This window comes from Lissotriton helveticus, chromosome 2_1 (genome assembly GCF_964261635.1).
Source record: "Lissotriton helveticus chromosome 2_1, aLisHel1.1, whole genome shotgun sequence".
NCBI lineage: Eukaryota > Metazoa > Chordata > Amphibia > Caudata > Salamandridae > Lissotriton > Lissotriton helveticus.
In genome coordinates this window covers 704675200-704696210 of record NC_136059.1, presented here as the reverse complement: position 1 = coordinate 704696210, position 21011 = coordinate 704675200, and the positions used below count along the sequence as shown (strand labels likewise).

Here is a 21011-nt window from a genome sequence, read left to right as displayed (position 1 = left end):
CTGCACCCGGGTACAAAAAATCATGGGAAAAACAGACATAGTGGAGTTAGGGGAGCTGTTGATGTCTTCCTCATCAATATCTACAGGTGAACAATCTTTGTCCTGACTGAAACAAACAACAATCTTCAGAATGTTGTCCCTAAAATAGGCTTACCACGTTGTTACATAAATTCTGGGAACTTGCGGTGGCTTGCTGGGCATGGGGAGTAGAAAGATTTTTAATAACTTTGAAAAGTTCTTGAGGGTTGTTAGCAGCCAACCTGTTTTTTGTGGTGAAGTAGGAGGACTTAGCTGATCTGATAGCACATTTATAACTAAACATCAGTTCTTTATGCTATTCTTTACCTTAAGAGGAGGAAGTAAGCCACCACCTCCGTTCTTGCCTCCTGCATAGTCGTCTGTGCTCTTTAAGAGCCTCAGAGAACCATGGAGGGGAAGCTCCGGATCTAGTCACTGTCTTGTATTCAAACAGAGCTAGTTGATCCATGGTGGTCTCCACCTACATGTGGAAATCCTCTGCAGTATATTGCTAGGAACTGTTATACCCATCTAAGGATTCATCCAGTGCAGCATCAAGGCTCTCAGCAGAATTGTTTTCCACCTCCTCAGCTAGGTAAGTTTACTCTGTGACTTACTGTTTGCATTCTGAAGACTAATAGTAAAAGGTGCCACAGTGTGGTCAGTCCAGTGGAGGGATAGAGGATCTCCCAGTGCCAGGGCCTCGTGATTAGCAAAGATGTCATGTAAAGTATGTCCTGTGCAATGAGTAGGAAAATTCACCAATTGGCTGACTCCAAAGTCACTCATAAGATCCAGAACCCCCGTGGAGTCCATATAACCAGTGTCATCCAGATAGAAACTGAAATTCCCAAGAATAGAAAAATTGGGGCAGGCAATATAATGTTCTAATGCTAAACTCCAAGCCTCACTGACCTGGGGGCAAGAGCGCAGAGGGTGATAGATTAAAAGCCCCTAGAAAATGGAGTTGGTGATGACTTTAACTCTGAAATATGCCATTTCATAAATATCGAATGATACCGTGCCTGCCGGCTCTGAAGTGTAATTAAAATAATCTTAAGAGATCATGGACAGCCCTTCTAATCTGCGCAAAGATCTAACTTGGTGGGCCACTGGCTAAGAGATTAGGGCCAGAATCATATCTTTCCCAGGTCTCTGCAATAAAGAAGCAGTCCAAGTTCTGGGACATAATCCGCTCATGAATTTCAAAACTATGCTTGATCATAGACTGGGCATTAATCAAGGCACAGGAGATCACTTTGAAGCCAGGGGCTACTTGAGCCAGGCCACAGTTATTAGAATTAGGATCAGGGAATGGCACATCCAGCGTGGACACGGATTGTCATGGTACTGCAAGCAGTTTCCCAGGTTTAGGGTTACAGCTCATAAGCTCGGTGCGTGTATATTGGTATTTCTTACCCTCTGGATTAAAGCGGACAGTATCCCTGAGGCCGTCCAGGCACAGATGGTTACAGACTGGCTGTCCTAGGTTGAGGCACCTTTTATCTACCACAATGCACATTAGTTGCAAGAAACTAGAGTGCTCCCTTGACATGGCACAAGAATGGCCAGCAGGGGGAAGCCTTGATGTCACTGTGGGCTCTAAAAGGGTGATAGAGGGGGCAATATTAAACAATAAAAAGCACATGAACTCAGCAAGTGCCGGTTGTCTAATGCAGTTTTTTTTTTTTTTTAAAGCACACCCCATTAATGAAAAAAGTAATAGGACAGGATAAAGCCTAGCACAGATTAAAATACCAATAACATTTCTCTCACAATGTAGTACCTCTTTGCTAAGGAAATTACAAGTCACAGAGGAGTTTGATAACCATATAGAAGAATGAGACTGAAGGCCGAGTTCCTTTAAAAGTTTTTGGAACCCTGAGGTGGCTTGCAATATACTTATCATGTGTGCTGGGGGTACTTTATCCCATATAAAACATGGTCACTCCATCACTTTCCCAGAAAACACTTAAAACCTTAGTGAGTAGATCCCTCATATGAAAGAGCGAGCACGTTTACAAACATGAAGATTAAAAATTAAACCTCTACTGCACAGTGATACACATCTAAAACCTCTTAGAAATTTGCTGCAAACAGATGTTTGAAACAGTTCAGTACAAGTCAGTTTTTAGAAATTAAAAAAAGCTGCAGTAGCTCAAAATGTGTAGAACCATGTAGAAAGGTTCTAGCTTTTCTCTGTTTAAGGAGTGCAACAGTTAAACATATTCTGTCTGCTTATCATTGTAAGCTATAAAGGTAGAGCAGAAGAAAGAAATGCGATGTAATGTTTTCATTGCTTTAAACCACTAGTTCAATTATCCTCCTTGACCTTACCTACCTTTCACGTCGGCTGCTGGCTCTGGCAGCAGGTATTGTGACATTAGAACTCAGCTGTAATAACTCATAATAGTCGAGTTCTGACTTATTTTCTTTATAGTCAACTGAGTGCGTCACAAGTTGGCAATTTTATAGAAATAAGAGACATCCATTTATACAGGGATTACAGAATCCCATGTACTATATGTTAAAGGCACAACAGCGAAACATTTATTATTTTAGAATTGTATCCTAACCCTAGTTTGAAAGTAATGAAGTTTATATACTCTGCTAAGATGTAGAAATAGAGAGAGAGTAATTAACCAGTCCTTGTACCCTACTGTCCCTTCTAGGTTGATGGAACAAAGTCTGATGGATGATGATGTAAAAACCCAAGACCTCCCTTATATTGTCACGGTTGTTGGCAAAAATCCATTCGGTTATTCTCTGGCTTGGCAATTCTTTACGAAAAATTGGAAAACGATTGTCGATAAGTAAGTGACTTCTGTATTTAATTACTTCACCTGATTTTTTGACACTGAAGGCTCATATCTGGAATGTGCATTTTGTACATCCTGGATGTGCAGCAAGGGCCTGGCAACACACTGGTCCAGTATTCACACATGTGTAATGGGTGGAAGCTTAGAAACTGGTTTCTATTTAAACCAGACATCCATGCATAAAAATGTGTCTGTGCCCATCTGATACTTTCTTAAGCATTAACTCTGATGGTGAAGTGGAGACTGTTCAGCAGCATTGGACTATTAAGCCACAGGGGATCGGATGAGGACGCTGTGGTGTTCGTCCTGTGCAATGCTGCAAGAACACTTCTGTTCACCACGTGGTGGGCGATCCTGACGGCCTGCACCGGAGTGCACAGAGAAGTAGTCGCCCAGGACCAGATAAGTCAAGAGACAAGTTTTCCCTTTTTCTTCTTTCTGATTGATATCCTAAATTGACACTCCACTTTATTGATGCATGTATATGGGGCCACTTTTTGGATCTCTTTGGTTTTTGGATATTTAGCTCTTTCTGAGCCACTGACTCACTGGACTATATTGGTAAATGTATAGTGATATGTTTAGCTTCTGATATGCAAGTTACTGGGCATTACCCATGTAGATTACTCCACAAGAAACGGGGTGGCAGCTCTAACCCCTCAGTCTCTCAGTGTGAACCACAACAGTTTCTTCATGGTTCTTTTTTTTTGCTTTTTCATTCATTTTCTTTTGTTGTTGTTGCTGGGAGTCGGAGGGGATTGGAGGGCCCAATGGAATGGTGGATGGATGTTTTGGGATTGGCTCCGCAATACAGAAACATGCGGAGTGGGAAGAGGGCGGGGAGCAGGACTTTACAAAAAATTGGCTGGTCAGCATTGAGTGAACACACATGTATTGTTTGTCAATCACACATGGTATTCAAAGGGGTGGAGGATCTACACTGGGAAGGTGTTAACCATGGCTAACAGGGGGAATGTCTACCCGCAAATTAACGTTTCTGTCATGGAATATTCGCGGATTACAAAACCCGCAGAAAATACGGAGAGTATTGGCATATTTGGACCGGCACAGCGTAGATGTTGCCTGCATGCAAGAAACACACCTCACCTCACACACGGAGGCTAGAGTGGGCGCGAGATGGGCGACATTTCATATGGCATCCTGATTCTCTACGTATGCTAGGGGCGTGATGATACTGGTCAGGCGGGGCACCCCCTTTCAGCCGCTATCTGCATTCAAATACGATCAGGGCTATTATGTGAAAGTGCATGGGGATTTCGGGGGTACAATACTGACAGTTGTGGCGTCCTATGGCCCAAATACTGACGACCCCGGATTCTATGCAGCCATATGGTCCAAGCTCAGAGAATTACCCAGTTCAACTATCGTATGGGGAGGGGACTTTAATACGTGCCTTGACCCAACCCTGGATAGGTCGACCGAAAATTAGCGCTATGGCAAACATTCAGCTAAAGTGCTGAGGGAGGCATGACTGATATCTGACGAATGTGAAATGACAGACGTTCAGAGGGCACTTGCACCTCCACGACGCATAACACTTGGTAAAGAATCGACTACTGGCTTATTACTCAGGACGCATGCACGTGGACCAAGATGATTGAACACTTACGTAAAACATTATCTGATCACTCCCCAGTCCGTCTCATACTAGATGCCCCTACTTATGTGCCTAGACAATTTACATGGACGCTACGGGGCGAAACTCTATAACATTACAGACTATTTTGATTTTAACACAGGGTCGGTGGAAAGTGCAGGATCGTTATGGGAAGAGTTCAAACTTACAATCAGAGGACATTGCATCAGCAAACACTCTGGTATCCTAAAGGATATACAGCAGCAATTGAGTATAATTGAACGGGACTTTGCACACCTGGAGGGAGAACACACACAAACACAGAACCCATCACTGCTGAAGCAAATAAGGGAAAGGATGGACGATTATCAACAATATGCAGCAGATGAAATAAAATACAAATCACGTAGATATGGGGAAGGAGGTAGACCGGGACGAGCTATGTCAAGTAAAATAAAACCGGCACCCACACAATCATACATAACATGACTGATAGATGAGGAATAACACATACACTATGATACCCCTTCTATTCCAGATTGCTTCAAAGACTATTTTAGCCACCTTTACAACACCAAAATAACAGCCAGCTTGACAGAAATAGATCAATATTTTCAGGATGTAGCTATAGCATGGCTGTCGGACACCCACCGCAAATTCCTTAGTCACCATATCACAAAAGATGAATTAGTTGACGCAATAAACTCCCTACACAACAACAAAGCACCGGGCCTGGATGGGCTACCTGGTGAATTTTACAAAGCATATAGCGATCTGTTGATACCACACCTGGCAGAGATGTTTGAGGAGGCATACGAAGACGGTAAATTTCCCGCCTCCTTGAGGGAGGCCCTCTTGGTAGCACTCCCCAAACCGGACAAAGACTTATCAAAATGTGACTCGTAACGACCGTTATCTTTAATAAATATAGACGCCAAGATTTTAGCCAAAGTAATTGCGACCAGAATACAGCTCCTGCAGGAGAAACTGGTATTGCCGGATCAGGCAGGATTTGTGCCCAATAGATCCACCACCCATAACCTCCGCACCATCTTCACATTATATCACCACTTAGACCCCGACACCCCAACGGCGGCGGCACTACTGGATGCGGCGAAAGCATTTAACTCCATTGAATGGGTGTACATGCTAACAGTGCTACGTAGAATGGGCTTTCCAGAGCCATTTTTTTAAATGGATAGAGATATTATACACAGACCCTAGTACCAGAGTCAGAATAAATGAGCAAACATCAGACACCATAAGTATAAGCCCTGGAACTAGACAGGGATGCCCGCACTGCCCCATTCTATTTACGTTGATAGTAGAACCATTGTCATGCAAGATTTGTCAGTTGCACTCAGAAGCAGCGCTACAATTCTATCTCCGCCCGCTCAGCATCTCTCTATATGCCGACGACATAGTGCTCTTTACTCTGTATCCGGACTCGCACTTAAATGCACTCATTAGGGAATATGTTCGCTTTGAGCACTTCTCCGGCTTAAGAATCTACTGGGATACATTGGTTGTCATCCCGCTTACATCGGTTACAACACAACCGAATTTAGGCTATCCCCTGAAGTGGCACACGGACCCGGTGAAATACTTGGGCATATGGGTGCATAGAGACTCGGACCTAGTGGCGATAGAAAATGATGGCAGATCCATGTCTAAATTGGAAGAACAGATAGACAAATGGACACGGATGCCCCTCTCCTTAGCCGACCGCATAGCTTTACGAAAGATGATTGTATTGCAAACATTTTTATATTTATTTAGTAATATCCCCATCTGGTTGACACAGGTGCTGTTTACAAAATTGAGGTCAGCAATGCAGAAGCTCATTTGGGCGAGGAAACAAGCCAAAATACGCTGGGATATCTTGACGAAACCATATGCAAAGGGGGATTCAGGGCACCAGACCTACAGTTGTACTATTATTGCACGCAGGCACAACATGCTTACTATAGGTTGCGGTCGCACAAATAGGGACAACGGACAAATCACTCAGTAAATGGGAATGGATGCTGAGAGACGCCATAAGCGAACAGGATTGGGATTATAAATGCATGCAATTGCAATTGATGACGCCAAATTGTAATCTAGGCATAGTGCATTTAAAATTCTTACACCAATTTTACTACACTCCGACCCAACTACATAAATACGGTCTTCGCCCAAATGACAAATGCTACAGGTGTGAAGTTTTAGGGGCTGACTTCCTACACACGTCGTGGGCCTGCCCACAGGTACACAAATATTGGGAGGAAGTAACAGGGGCACTAACACTTATGTTGTAAGAGGTGATACCTAACGCACCAAGGGTATGCTTACTGGGTATGTACAAGATAACACCAGTAAAAAGAAGGAAATTCTTGACTGTAGCGCTCCTACTGGCAAAGCGCCGCGTTGCCATAAGATGGGGGCAGTAAGCGTCCTCCTAGATTCAAGGACTGGCTCAAAGACATGACATATTCTAGAGACACCTTAGAGATCTATTTGGAAGACGATCTATGTGGAAGAACTACCACTAGCATCCAAACCACAAGAGTACTGGCAACCCCTGCTGCAATATCTTCAAAATGCGCCGGCAGATGAGGGAACTAAGGGTACACAGACCAATGGCTGAAAACATGACGATGTTGGCATGTACTCCACGAGGAGGGACTAGGGGATTATAAAAAACAATGTAAGGATAGAGTATACGAGAATAAGGTGAGAAGTATAATGACTGAATGTCTCTTGAAGCAACACAGAGAATTGACGTGCCTTGTGTAATACTGCTGAGATTACGATCCACCTTGCTAGTGAATGATAGGGAAATATTATTATGTGGAAAATGGTTGTATACTATGTGAATCAAAACTATGTTGTAAAAATGAGATACTTGATAATGGAAGATTTTTTTTTTATGCTGACTGGACTCAATAAACACATTTTTTTTTTTAAAACTCTCATGGTGAAGTGAGAGTGTCCTGCTGATGTCAGCAAGTCCCTGGACTTCGATGCACATTGTTGGGGGACTGTCTTTACCTGGACTGGTGTTATAGATACATCCGAGGCTCATATGACCTGATGTCGGCCATAGGAAGTTCAGTGTTGTGGTAGAACTATTCACAGTCCTTGTGTTTGATGGATTTACCTCATTCTGTTGCCCTATCCATGAAGCTTCACAATTTAAGCATATTACCAACATGTAAGTGCACAGTGCAAGCAATGAACATCCTTATGTACATAAGTGTAAATAGGCTTTGTGATTCAATCAACGAGACAATGTATTTTTTACTTAATCTCTAGGTGCATATGTTACAGCAGATTCACTTTTGTGAAATAATCACATATTGACAAAAATGCTGCATAATCAGTTATTGAAAAAGTTACATTTAACACATCCAACAGCTAAGTATGCCAAGAACAGTACCACATGTAGAAATGGCCATCATGTTCATAGATAATCTGATACCTGCTCAGTGAAGGAAAAAATATACTTGCCTACACTTTGTGAATAAAAAGGTGAGGTGTCTGTATGATATGTTAGCAAGTTAACAATAATTCCTTTAGTTGGTAGGCAATTAGGTATTGATAATAGGAACAAAAAAGAATGTAGATGTAATGTAATTTGATTTGTAGAGCGCGAAACTTGTCACCAGTGACGGTATCTAGGCGCTGAGTAGGTGCAGGTTCTGCAAGTAGGATCAGCTGAAGAACCAGGTTTTCAGTTTCTTGAAGAAATCCATAAGTGGTGCGCCTGTCCTTATGTGCCGGGGGAGGTTGTTCCAGGATTTCACTGCCAGGTAAGAGAAGGCCCTATCTCCTTAATTGCTTGTATGGATACTGAGGGGTGTGGGCAAGTGCAAGTGATGCAGAGTGGAGGTTCCTGGTTGGTGGAAGTGACAGTGGTTGAGGTAGGTGGGACCATGGTTCCGAAGTGCCTTGTAGGAGTCGGTGAACATCTTGGGGAGCTAGTGTACATTTTTTGGAGGTGAGGTGTGATGCACTTGCTGTGGGGAAGGTTGAGGATACACCATAGCATACTCCTGCCATCTAGTGTTGAGCTTGGACGTTTGCAAATTGTTTTTGTTAGAAAACGCTTTTCATGTAGAGGTGGTGTGACTCCTCTTCTTAGTGTACATTGTGCACGGGCTCCGACCCCATGCTAGATTGTTTTTTTCCTCCATTAAATTTGGACATGCCCCCAGTAGCCTCCGGGGGCATCCTATTCCTAACATGTTTTTCGTTGGGCTTATTTGGTGACTCTTCCATTCCACTGCCTTAGGTTTCACTGCTCTTCAGCATAGTGTTCTTACTGACGTGCACAATTTTCCTCTCATTGAGGGCCTAGCACTATTTCTAGTCCACTCTTGCTTGAAAATGCTGCATGGGTGATGGAACAGATACCTTTCGAGTGGTCACCCAGAGTCGAGAAAAAATGTAAGTCCTTCCTTGCGGCCAAAACTACATTAGTGAACAAGTTTCACCATACTCCCTGGGAGTACATGCAAATGCGCCTCTATTTTCCTCCAGATAATGGGAGCATGAAAATAGGTACAGTACAGCAGGTAAGAAGTTGGCAGTAGGAGAGGCATCCAATAATGGAAGAGACAATTTGGTGGCTCTCCTGTTGTGGTACAACTAATTGAGATGGAGGGGACGTGGTGGAGGAGCTCCGTACTCAACTCTCTGACCCGTATAGGAAATGTAGGGCGGAGATAGTGTCTGTGTGGCAGGTCATCTCCAGTGCCTGCATTCTCTGCACTTAAATGCTGCCAACACAGTCTCCAGAAACATTAACACCAGCATCATACTTAGGTACCATGCCTGGCTCTGTATCTTCAGGTTCACACCAAAGGTCCAGCAGTATCGCCTCAATCTTCTGTTCAATGGGTAGCACCTTTTTGGGTTAGAGGGAGATAAAATGCTTGAAAAGATTAAGACAGATATAGAGACAGCCACGTCTTTGGGTTCCCTCTTGTCTTCTCTGTGCAAGGGCTTTTTTTGCAAACACCAGCCCAGAGGGTGAGTAAAGGTCACCTCACCTTAGTAACCCCACTTATACCTTCTTGCAACAGCAGACTTATCATCATCAAGCCTGCGAAAGGGTACAAGAAAAGTTCCTACGGAGGCAACAACAGGGGTAGGGACAATGGTGGCTCCAGCAAAGGACTTGCCCCCCCTCCCCCATCTCGATCACACATCAAATTTGTGGGGGAGGATAGGCGATTTCTTCCCTCACTGGTTGGAAATCCTAGGTGACAAGTGAGTCCTTGCAGTAATCCAGCATGGCTATTGCCGAAAACTACAACCCATCCCCCAACATACCAACCTGGGTGCACACTCTCATCAAAGAACTCCTCTTCCTCCTACAGAAGGAAGCACAGGCAATCCTTTAGAACACTACCATAGCAAAGATGCCACAGAACATCAAGTGAGTGCCGTGTACTCTCTACTTTCTCATCTCCAAGGATGACTCCCTCAGACTAATCCTCGTTCTCAGACCCCGAAACATTCTATCAGAACATTTTTACATGACAACCCTTCCGGAGGTCATCCCTCTCCTTCAACAGGGAAACTTCATGACTTCGCTCATTCTGAAGGACATCTTTTTTCACAACCTTGCACACCCTGGTACTTTAACTCTGTGGGATGTAAATAGCACTACCAGTTCAAAGTACTTGTTTCCGGGTCACTATGGCTCCAGGTGTATTTATGAAGTCTCTATCAGTGATGGCCATGCATTTCTGCAGGGAGGACAATAGCGTCTTTCCCTGGCACACTGTCAGAGCAGCAGTAAGCTGTATTATCTGGCACACTGTCAAACAACAGTGTCCCTGCAACCTGGGATTCACGATGAACTCTAGCAAATGCCACCTGCGATCGCTTCTGCAGTCCTGGGCAAGCCTACCCCAACCAACAAAGAGTCCTTGCCGTTCAGCACCTGCCTCTTCTATTTCAATCTAGTCATCAACTCACAGTATGGACTGTTATGTGCTTTCTAAGAATGATGACCTCCTGCATCGCCATCACACCTTAAGCAAAGCTCTACATTTGCTACTTCCATGAGTGCCTCCTGACTAAATGGTCTCAAGCAGAGGGTCACTGGGATGATCTAGTGTTGGTACATGCTAAAGTGCACCACACTCTCCAATGGCAGAACAGCAACAACAACTTGCTGCAAAGCAGGCCTTTTCCAGAACCAGTTCCGCTGGTGACCATTACCACAGATGCCTCTCTTACAGAATGGGTCGCACATCTCCAATCCTACCACATTGCAGGAAATGTGGGCCTTTTACCAAGGAAGTCGACACATCAATTACTTGTAGCTGCTAGCCATCCAACTAGCCCTATAAGCCTTTCTACAAGTCAATCAGGGCGAGTTATTCATGCTCAGTACAGACAGCATGACCTCTACTAACTTTAGAAGCAGGGTGGCACACACTCCCCTCACCTTTGTCACTTAGCCCATGACTTTTTACATTGGGCGCACAGTCACAGCATTTACCTCATGGCAGAGCATCTGTAGGAGGCAAACACCAACTTTGTGGACATGCTCAGCATCAACAAGTCCAAAAATGAGAACTCTACCTTGATGATATCTTTCGTACATACTTCCAGCTTTGGAGCACCCCACATATCGACCTGTTCACCACTGTAGAAAATGCTTAATGCCAAAATTCGCCTCCCAAGTATCTACACAGTCCATGAGTAATGCACTGTGGATGAATTGAACAGGGAGATTTACCTGTGCTTTTTAATTTCTCCGGCTGCTTCTCTTTGTCATGAGGAAACTTAAGCAGACATCACTAACCCTCATTCTGCCAGCCCAAACCTTGGCCTGTCAGCCCCAGTACTTTACACTCCTGGAGATGTCCCTTTGTCACGATGAGAGCTCCCCCTTGCCCCCCAGGCTCGACCTTCTAACACATTGGCAAGGCCAGACCTTGCATCCATATACCAGTCAGTTCAACCTTGCGATTTGGCACATGGAGTTCTAGACTTCGGGATCCTCAAACTTTCTTAGCCATCTTATAGCCTGACTGCTCATAACACGATTGTGTTATGCAAGAAGTGGAAGCAGTTCAGTCACTGCTGTATCTTTACACACCTCGCCCCCTTCATGTCTTCAATCCAGGATATCATTGCCTACCTTTTGCATTTGCAGAAATTAGCCATGCCTACAGCCCTATTCACTTACACTTTGCTGCAGCTGTAGACTACTTGCAAAACAGGAACAGTCATCTCACTTCAGAATTCCTATTGTCAGGGTCTTTATTGAAAGCCTCAAAAGGGTTATACCCCAGAGTACCTCCTGCGTGGAATTTAAATGTAGTCCTCACCAGACACATAGGACCACCCTTTGAACTGATATTTTCATGCACCTTCCTGTGCCTCTCCTAGAACGTAGCCGTTTGAGGCATGTGGGCTGCTGAATTCATATCTGTGCATAGATCGCCGCCTTGTGTTGGGTCCGGATGATTGCACATTGTTGTCCTGGAAGAGTCTTCGAAGTATCACGAGATAGGTGGCTCCTCCCTCGGACTACAGTGCGCATGGGCATCCTCTCCATCCTCAGATTGTTTTTCTCCGCCATTGGGTTCGGATGTACTTCCTACTCTCCAAGTTCGGAAGCAAGAAAAACTCTTCAAAAGGCCTTCGGATCCGTCGGTATTGTTCAGCGTTCAGTGCCGATACACTTTTAGAACTTTGTTGCACTCCAGTCGTCGAATCGGGCCGTGAGGCCTTCTCGACACCATGTGGACCGACCGTCGATGGAACGAAGTCCATTCAAGTACTGCCCTCAGTGCAACTCGAAGTTCCCACACACAGACAAGCATCCAGTGTGCAATAAATGCCTATCTCCAGATCACAATGAAGATAGCTGCCTAGCCTGTGCCCAGTTCCGATCCAAAAAGACTATTCGGAATAGACGGGCGGCGAGGCAAGAAATGCAACGGTCTGCGCCAGAACCCGATAACATCTTCGATGACGAAGAAGATCTAGCCAGCGCCGAAGACTCGGATCAAGACGAAAGACAATACTCGGAGCCCAACTCCGAATATTACCCTGAAGAGGGAGAATTAATCGTCAATCTCGAGGACTATGATCAGGACATCGTAGCAGTTGAAGACGACTCCGATGACAACGAGGGGCGAACCGTGAGTACACCGCCCCATATAGACACTACACCTCTATCAGAGACTCAGGTCGAGGCAACGCCAGCAGGCCTTAGCCAAGATCAACATCCTCGTTCTACAACCCCGCCGTACCGCCTGGCTAAGAACATATCAAAAGAGACCTCTGAGACGAATCACACAACATCGGTTCCATCGAAACCGAAACTAATCGACAATACAGTCTTCGGACCGAATTACGTCGAAGCGAAGGTCAGAAAGCCAAAAGGCGTCGAACCGAAGGCAACAGTAACACTACAGCCTTCGAAAACAAAGACCGTTGAGTCGACATCGAAGAGCAAAACAGTCGAGTCGAGCTCAAAGTCAAAGGCTGTCGAGTCAACCTCGAAGCCAAAACACGTCAATTCGACACAAAAACAAAAGCACGTCAAATCGACCCCCAAAAAGCACGTCGAATCGAGCAAATCAGCCTCAGGTATCGACAAGGGGAAAAAAACGGTCGACGACAGGACAAGGCCCACGCCCAAAACTATCGTCAACCCGAAAGCGAAACCGAAGGTGGACGAAAGGAAATCGGTCGAGCCGAAGCCCATCGAATCGAAGAAGGGCGTCGAGCCAAAACAGCAGGCTCCAAAACAACATAAAGACACTGTTGAACCGACAAAACCACTCGGTCCGAAACAAGTTGTGAAGCCAGCCTAGGACGTTCAACCTACAAAACCCGTTGAAAAACAGCCTAAATCGATCCAACCACCTAAAACGGTCGAAGCCACTAAAAGCGTCGACCCGAAAAGACAAAAACCAAAGGTTACAGCACCCAAACCAAAGACTGTGGAAGAGGAACTTATTCACCCAGATCCCTCCACACAAAACCAATCAAAAATCTACATTGACCCAAAAACTGGTAAAGTGACTGTTTATACCAAAAAGAAAAGACCTCTACCAACTGAAGACCTTCCCAAAATCCCACTAAAGAAAAAGAGAGACTGTGCTACCTCTGCTATATTTTTTGAACCTATCACTCCGGCTATGCCTACTACTCCTTTTGCCCCAACCTCACCTGCACGCTCTGACTACAACCCTGATGAAGATCAGGACGCAGATGTAGGTTTTGGTTATCCACAAAACCCACTTTCAGAGCCAAAAACACAGCCATGGGGTGGAGGAGGGGAACCAGACACTGAAGGGACTCTGCCCATTACAGACCCTGCAGTATACCCTACTAAGCCATCACCCACAGAGGATACAGTAGCATTTCGTTCACTACTAGATAGAGCAGCAACCTACCACAATGTAGAGATGCACTCTGATGCTATTGAGGAAGACTTCCTCTTTGATACCCTGATGACATCTGAGAGACACGTAAAAACACTCCCAATGCTAAAAGGGGTATTAAAACATGCAAGTGACATTTTTAAGGACACTGCTAGAGCACGGGTCATAAACCCTAGAATTGAGAAAATATACAGGGCTGCACCTATAGATCCTACATACATTAAAGGGCAGTTACCCCTAGATTCCTTAGTGGTGTCCACCGCACGTAAGCGTGCAAACTCACAGACTACTGGAGAGGCCGCTCCTCCAGACAAGGAGTCTAAAATCTTTGAGGCATCAGGCAAAACAGTGGCGGCTCAGGCAGCAAACTCCTGGAGAATAGCCAATACACAGGCCTTGCTGGCCAGATATGATAGGGCGCACTACGACAGTTTAGAAGAAATTCTACAACACTTGCCTGATCCCTACAAACAGCAGGCAGATGAACTTATACAAGAGGGAAAGCTCATCACCAATGCTTCCATTAAATGTGCCCTAGACGCAGCAGACACAGCTGCCAGATCCATCAATACAAGCGTGCTGCTAAGGCGCCACGCGTGGCTTCGTATATCAGGCTTTAAGAATGAAGTCCAGTCTACAATTCTTAATCAGCCAATCAACCCAGATTTTTTATTTGGTCCAGCAGTTGATTCAATTCTGTACAAAATGAAAAAGGATGCAGAAACTGCAAAGTCTATGGGAGCTCTTCAGTCCCAACAACACCGGTGCTCCTTTTGTCGCTGCAATTATAGAGGAGGAGCACAAGGAACATCACAGCAATCCTCCACCTACAAGAGTAACAAACAATCGCCATATAACAAGAACACCAGTAGGGGTGGTTATAGAGGAAACAATACCAAGGGAAGAGGTCGTGGAGGCAATGCAAATAGATCCTCCACTAACACAAAGCAGTGACTTCTTGGCACTACCCCCAGATCACATAACACCAGTCGGGGGAAGAATACAACAATTTTTGCCAGTCTGGTTAAATATCACCACAGACAAGTGGGTCAGGCAAATTATCCAACATGGCTATTGCCTAGAGCTCACCTCAACTCCACCCAACATACCACCCGTGCACCGTCCTATGTCACAGGAACATATAACGTTACTTCAGCAAGAGGTCATCAGTATGCTGCAAAAGGGGGCCATAGAACCAGTCCCTCTGCAACATCAGGGAAAAGGAGTATACTTCCTATACTTCCTAATTCCACAGAAGGACGGGTCTCTCAGACCAATATTGGACCTCAGGCCCCTCAACCTGTACATTCTGTCAGAGCATTTTCACATGCTCACTCTCCAGCAAGTCTTACCATTGCTTCGCAAGGGAGACTTCCTAGCAACCTTAGACCTCAAGGATGCATACTTTCATATACCAATACACCCTGCTTACAGAAAGTATTTGAGGTTCACCATTCAAGGACAACACTACCAGTTCAAGGTCCTACCATTTGGGGTGACTACAGCTCCAAGAGTGTTCACCAAATGTCTAGCTACAGTGGCAGCACATCTCAGAAGGCAACACATCCATGTGTACCCTTATCTGGACGACTGGCTAATACACGCGCCAACAGCCCAGCAATGTGCCGACCACATGTCAAAGACCATACACCTACTGCACAGTTTAGGATTCTCACTAAACTACCCAAAGTCACATCTACAACCCTCCCCCGTCCAACAGTACCTGGGAGCAACAATAGATACACTGGCAGCAAAAGCATATCCCAACACAGTACCGGTCCAGGGAATGCAGAAGCTAATACAAACGTTCAGACCCCAACACTCACTACCAGCTCAAGTGTTTATGCAGCTGTTATGTTATGTTATGTTATATATGGGTCTTGTATAGCGCAACGGCTACTCCAAAGGAGTGTCCCGGCGCTTTTGTGCTCCAGACCCAGAAAAGAGACTAAGAAACATAACAACAAACAAGTAAAACAGAGGATGAAGCCAGTAGAGCTCTAATTGGAGAATAACCAGGTCTTGAGACCCCTCCTAAAGGCCAGCAGATTGGATGTAGACCGTAGTGACAAGGGTAGGGAATTCCACAGCTGAGGGGCCAAGAATCTAAAAGACCGCCCTCCCAGGCGTGCCCTTTTTGTATGCGTGGAACTGCAGCCAGAGCTAAAGACTCCGATCTTAAAGATCGCGTCGGCCGGTAAAAGGCCAGCCTTTTCTGTAGGTATTTAGCACCTGTAGCATGCAGTGCTTTGTGGGCTAATGTCAAAGCCTTGAACATTATCCTCTTCCGTATGGGAAGCCAATGGAGGCACTGCAGCAGATTTGAGACACTAGCTCGACGATGCAAGCCGAAAATAGCTCGTGCTGCCGCGTTCTGGGTCACCTGCAAACGCTGTAGAAGGTATTCTGGGAGGCCCGGATACAAAATATTAGCGTAATCCAATCTGGATCCGATGAGGGCCTGAACAATTATTCTCCGGTGTTCCTGGGACAAAAGAGGGAAAAACTTTCGGAGCATCCGGAGGATGCCGAAACAGGTTCCTGTAAGGGTGGCCACCTGGGAATTGAGCGTAAGTCCATTGTCAATTTTAATTCCCAGGTTCTTAGCCCAAATGGAAGCCTGAGCCGGAGGGAACATGTCGACAGGCCACCAATCATGCCAGTCCGGTTCCAAGGGACATCCAAAGAAAAGTATCTCTGATTTGTCTGAGTTGCACTTGAGGCTGTTCAGATGGAACCAGTTAAAAACAGCCCCAAGGCACTCATGGATACTTTCCCCATTGAATTCTTCGCTCTTACGGCAGGTGAAGAGAAGCTGGGTGTCGTCAGCATATGAGACGATCTGGGCCCCAAAGGACTCCACCAAAGTCGCCAGAGGGGTCATGAGGATGTTAAATAAGGTCGGGCTCAATACTGAGCCCTGAGGAACTCCGACTCCCAAAGGCGGCATTTCGGCAGATCCAGGAGGGGCCCAGACCGTTTGCCGGCGGTTGGCTAAGAAGGAACAAAACCAGTTAAGCACCGTCCCCCCAAGACCGATGTCATGAAGTCTAATGAGGAGATCCTCATGGGGGACGGTGTCAAAAGCCGCCGACAAATCTAACATGACTAACATCACCCTGCCTCCGTCATCCAGCACCTCCTTTACAATCTCTGAGACTTCCAAAAGCGCCGTCTCGGTACTTAAGTTGGATCGAAAGCCCGATTGAGACGCGTGGAGAAGCTCATTAGACTCCAGGAAGTTGGAAAGCACGCTATGAACGTGCTTCTCCAGGATTTTAGTCAGTGCTGGAAGGAGCGAAATTGGCCGATAGTTGGAAGGGGCTTCTGGGGCAAGATTGGATTTTTTTAGGAGAGGAATCACCATAGCCTGTTTCCAGGAAGGTGGCAGAAATCCCTGACTCAATGAGAGGTTCAGAATAGGATTAGCCAATGGGTTGACTACATCTGCCATTCTGGCTAAAAATTTTGCCGGGCAGGGATCACACGGTGAGCCAGATTTCAGGTTCCTCATCAAAACTAAAGATGAACCAATAGTGAGAGGCGGGAAGTCCAAAAGAACCGGACCAGAGATAGGCTGGTGAGCTATCTCATTAGACAGAATCGAATGGTCAGCTGTCGATCTCGGAGAGAAGGACTCCTGAATCTGTCTGATTTTGGTCGTGAAAAAATTGGCAATAGTGTCCGCCCAGTTCTCATCTGGAACCTCCTGATCTGAGATCGAACGTGAGGTAGTAAATTCTCGTACGATCAAAAAGATTTCCTTACAGGAGTTAGCTGCTTCCTCAATTTTTCTTGCAAAATAACACTTCTTAGCCTGTACAATTAGAGCATGATAAGATTTCGTCATGAACTTGTAGGTCTGTTTTGCCTCACCGTCATATTGGGCCCTGCCTAATAGGCATGATGGCCTCATGCATATTCATAGTCCCTCACGCAAGACTACATATGCGTCCGCTACAAGAATGCCTAGCACGGCAGTGGAACCAGGCTCACGGGCAATTAAAAGACCTAGTGTTGGTGACCAGTCGGGCATACAACTCTCTGCATTGGTGGAATCCACAAAACCTTTGCAAGGGACGACTGTTCCAAGAGCCTGTCCCACAAATAGTGTTAACAGCGGACGCATCCCTAGTAGGATGGGGAGCCCATGTCCTACACTACACAGTACAGGGACTCTGGACTGTACAGCAGAAGAAAATGCATATCAACCTTCTGGAGTTGATGGCTATCTTTTTAGCCCTAAAAGCTTTCACTACACACTTATGCAACAAAGCTGTGTTGATTCGGACGGACAACATGACAGCTATGTATTACATTCAAAAGCAGGGAGGAACACACTCACCACAGCTGTCACACCTAGCTCAAGCAATGTGGAAATGGGCCATTCAGAGGAACATTTTTCTCATGGCAGAACACCTCCCGGGCAAAGACAACCAAGTAGCCGACCTGCTGAGCAGGCACAGCCAACAGATGCACGAATGGGAAATTCACCCCAAAGTGCTCCAACCATTCTTCCAGAAGTGGGGACACCCGGAAATAGATCTGTTTGCCTCAAGTGAAAATGCAAAATGCCAGTACTTTGCCGCCAGGTTACCACATCCGCAGTCGCAAGGCAATGCGATATGGATGAACTGGTCAGGCAAATTTGCGTACGCTTTTCCCCCAGCTCCACTAATACCGCTGGTGGCACGCAAAATGCGCAACATTCTCTAATGCTAATCCTAGTTGCTCCCACGTGGGCGAGGCAACCATGGTACACAACGTTCCTAGAACTGTCAGTGGTGCCTCATCAAAGACTGCGACTCACACCCAGTCTTCTAACTCAGAACCATGGGGAAATCCAACACCCAGATCCGCAACAGCTGAACCTGGCGAGCTGGCTCCTGAAATCCTAGAGTTTGGATACCTCAACTTGCCTCCAGATTGCATGAATATTATCAAAGAGGCAAGGAAACCCACTACTAGAGCATGCTATGCGGCAAAGTGGAAACGTTTCGTCATTTACTGTAATTACAATGACATTAACCCACTTGATGCTTCCACTCAAAACATCATTTGCTACCTATTGCACCTACAACGGTGCAATTTAGCCTTTTCATCCATCAGAATACACCTAGCTGCGTTAGCAGCATATCTGCAAAACAGGCAACACCTTTCACTGTTTAGGGTGCCAGCAATTAAAGCGTTTATGGAAGGACTTAAACGCATAATTCCTCCAAGACACCCTCCTTCACCAGTCTGGAATCTAAACGTTGTCTTAACCAGACTAATAGGACCACCTTTTGAACCACTGCACTCATGCGAGCTACAATTTCTTACTTGGAAAGTGGCTTTCCTTATTGCCATTACTTCGCTTCGAAGAGTTAGTGAGCTGCAAGCCCTAACTATTCAAGAGCCATTCATTCAAGTACATGCAACTAGAGTAGTTCTTAGAACAAACCCTAAATTCATGCCAAAGGTGGTATCCCATTTCCATATAAATCAAACTATAGAACTGCCAGTGTTCTTTCAGAACCCACAGACAGTAGCCGAGAGGGCCTTGCATACCCTAGACGTCAAAAGAGCTCTGCTATATTACATAGACAGGACTAAAACATTTCGGAAAACAAAACAATTGTTTGTTGCCTTCTCACCACAACACAAAGGTAACCCTATTTCAAAATCAGGTATAGCTAGATGGATAGTTAAGTGCATCCAAATATGTTATTTAAAGGCAAAACGCACCTTAACAGTCCCCCCTAGAGCGTATTCCACACGCAAGCCAGGGGCATCCATGGCCTTTCTGGGAAATATTCCTTTACACGAAATTTGTAGAGCAGCCACATGGTCAACCACACATACATTTACAAAACACTATTGTGTAGATGTACATTCCAAACAGCAAGCTGCTGTAGGACAGGCTGTTCTCAAAACTCTTTTCCAGACTGCTGCAGCTGACACTGGTAGCCACCGCTAAGGGAGATCCTGCTATACATTCTATGCACAGATATGAATTCAGCAGCCCACATGCCTCGAACGAAATATGGTACTTACCAGTATGCATCTGTTTTTGGCATGTAGGGCTGCTGACATTCATATCGCCCTCCCACTTCCCCGGTGCCTGTCACAGCTGCAGCATTCACTCTTTGCATGGACATCTCTTACTGTACTATACTCCATCTCTGCCACAATGGCGAAAAACAATCTGAGGATGGAGAGGATGCCCATGCGCACTGTAGTCCGAGGGAGGAGCCACCTATCTTGTGATACTTCGAAGACTCTTCCAGGACAACAATGTGCAATTATCCGGACCCAACACTAGGCGGCGATCTATGCACAGATATGAATGTCAGCAGCCCTACATGCCAAGAACAGATGCATACTGGTAAGTAGCATATTCCTTCCTTATGACCATTACTTAACTTATGTAAATTAGGCTCTCCAAACACTCACCATACAAGAGGCATCTATTCAGGACCACAAGAACAGAGTTGTCATTAGTACCAATCCGAAGTGCCTTCCTAAAGTGGTGTCATCTTCCCACTTCAAGCAGACCATAGAGTACCCTATCTTCTTCCAACAACCAGATTTCATTGCAAAGACTAGATTTGACGAGGGCAATTGTGTACTACATTGATTTGACGAGGCAGTTCCATAAATCAGACCAGCTCTTTGTGTTCTTTGCAAATTCTCACAAAGGATATCCCATCTCCAAGTCGAGCATAACTAGATGAACATTCTAGTGTACTCAAACCTGCTGTATTAAAGCAAAAGTAGTTCTACCAGTCCCTCTCAGGGCTCACTCCAACCACGGGAAGGGATCCCCTTTGGCTTTTTTTAGGTAATATCTTGCTTGTGTATGTTTGCAAGACAGCCACCTGGTCAATAACACATACCTATACCAAGCAATACTGTGTGGAGCTCTTAGCCCTCAGCAAGCTATGGTCACAGCAAGACTGTTTAACGACTTTGTTTCTGACATCCTCATCATCCATATAGTGGATGCGAAGTCCACACTATGCATGTGTATCTACAGCCACACATGAAAAATGATGATTACCCTGTAAGCTTCTGTTGGAATTGTGTAGCACTATATATTTGCATGTGCCCCCCCCAAAAGCCTGTGTTTTGCATATCTCTTCTTTTCACTACATATTTTGCTTCATGCATTCTACTTACCTTTTCTCTCCA

General features: G+C 45.4%; 1 protein-coding gene across 2 annotated transcripts in view; it reads left to right on the top strand.

Annotated features, from left to right (window-relative positions):
* The window catches only part of ERAP1 (endoplasmic reticulum aminopeptidase 1), a 530688-nt gene that overhangs the window by 494417 nt on the left and 15260 nt on the right, over window positions 1–21011 (top strand). For both annotated transcript variants that reach the window (XM_078675432.1, XM_078675433.1), the window contains exon 17: window positions 2691–2831. In XM_078675432.1, the coding sequence (XP_078531558.1) occupies window positions 2691–2831 (141 nt within the window). The remainder of the gene's footprint in view (window positions 1–2690; window positions 2832–21011) is intronic.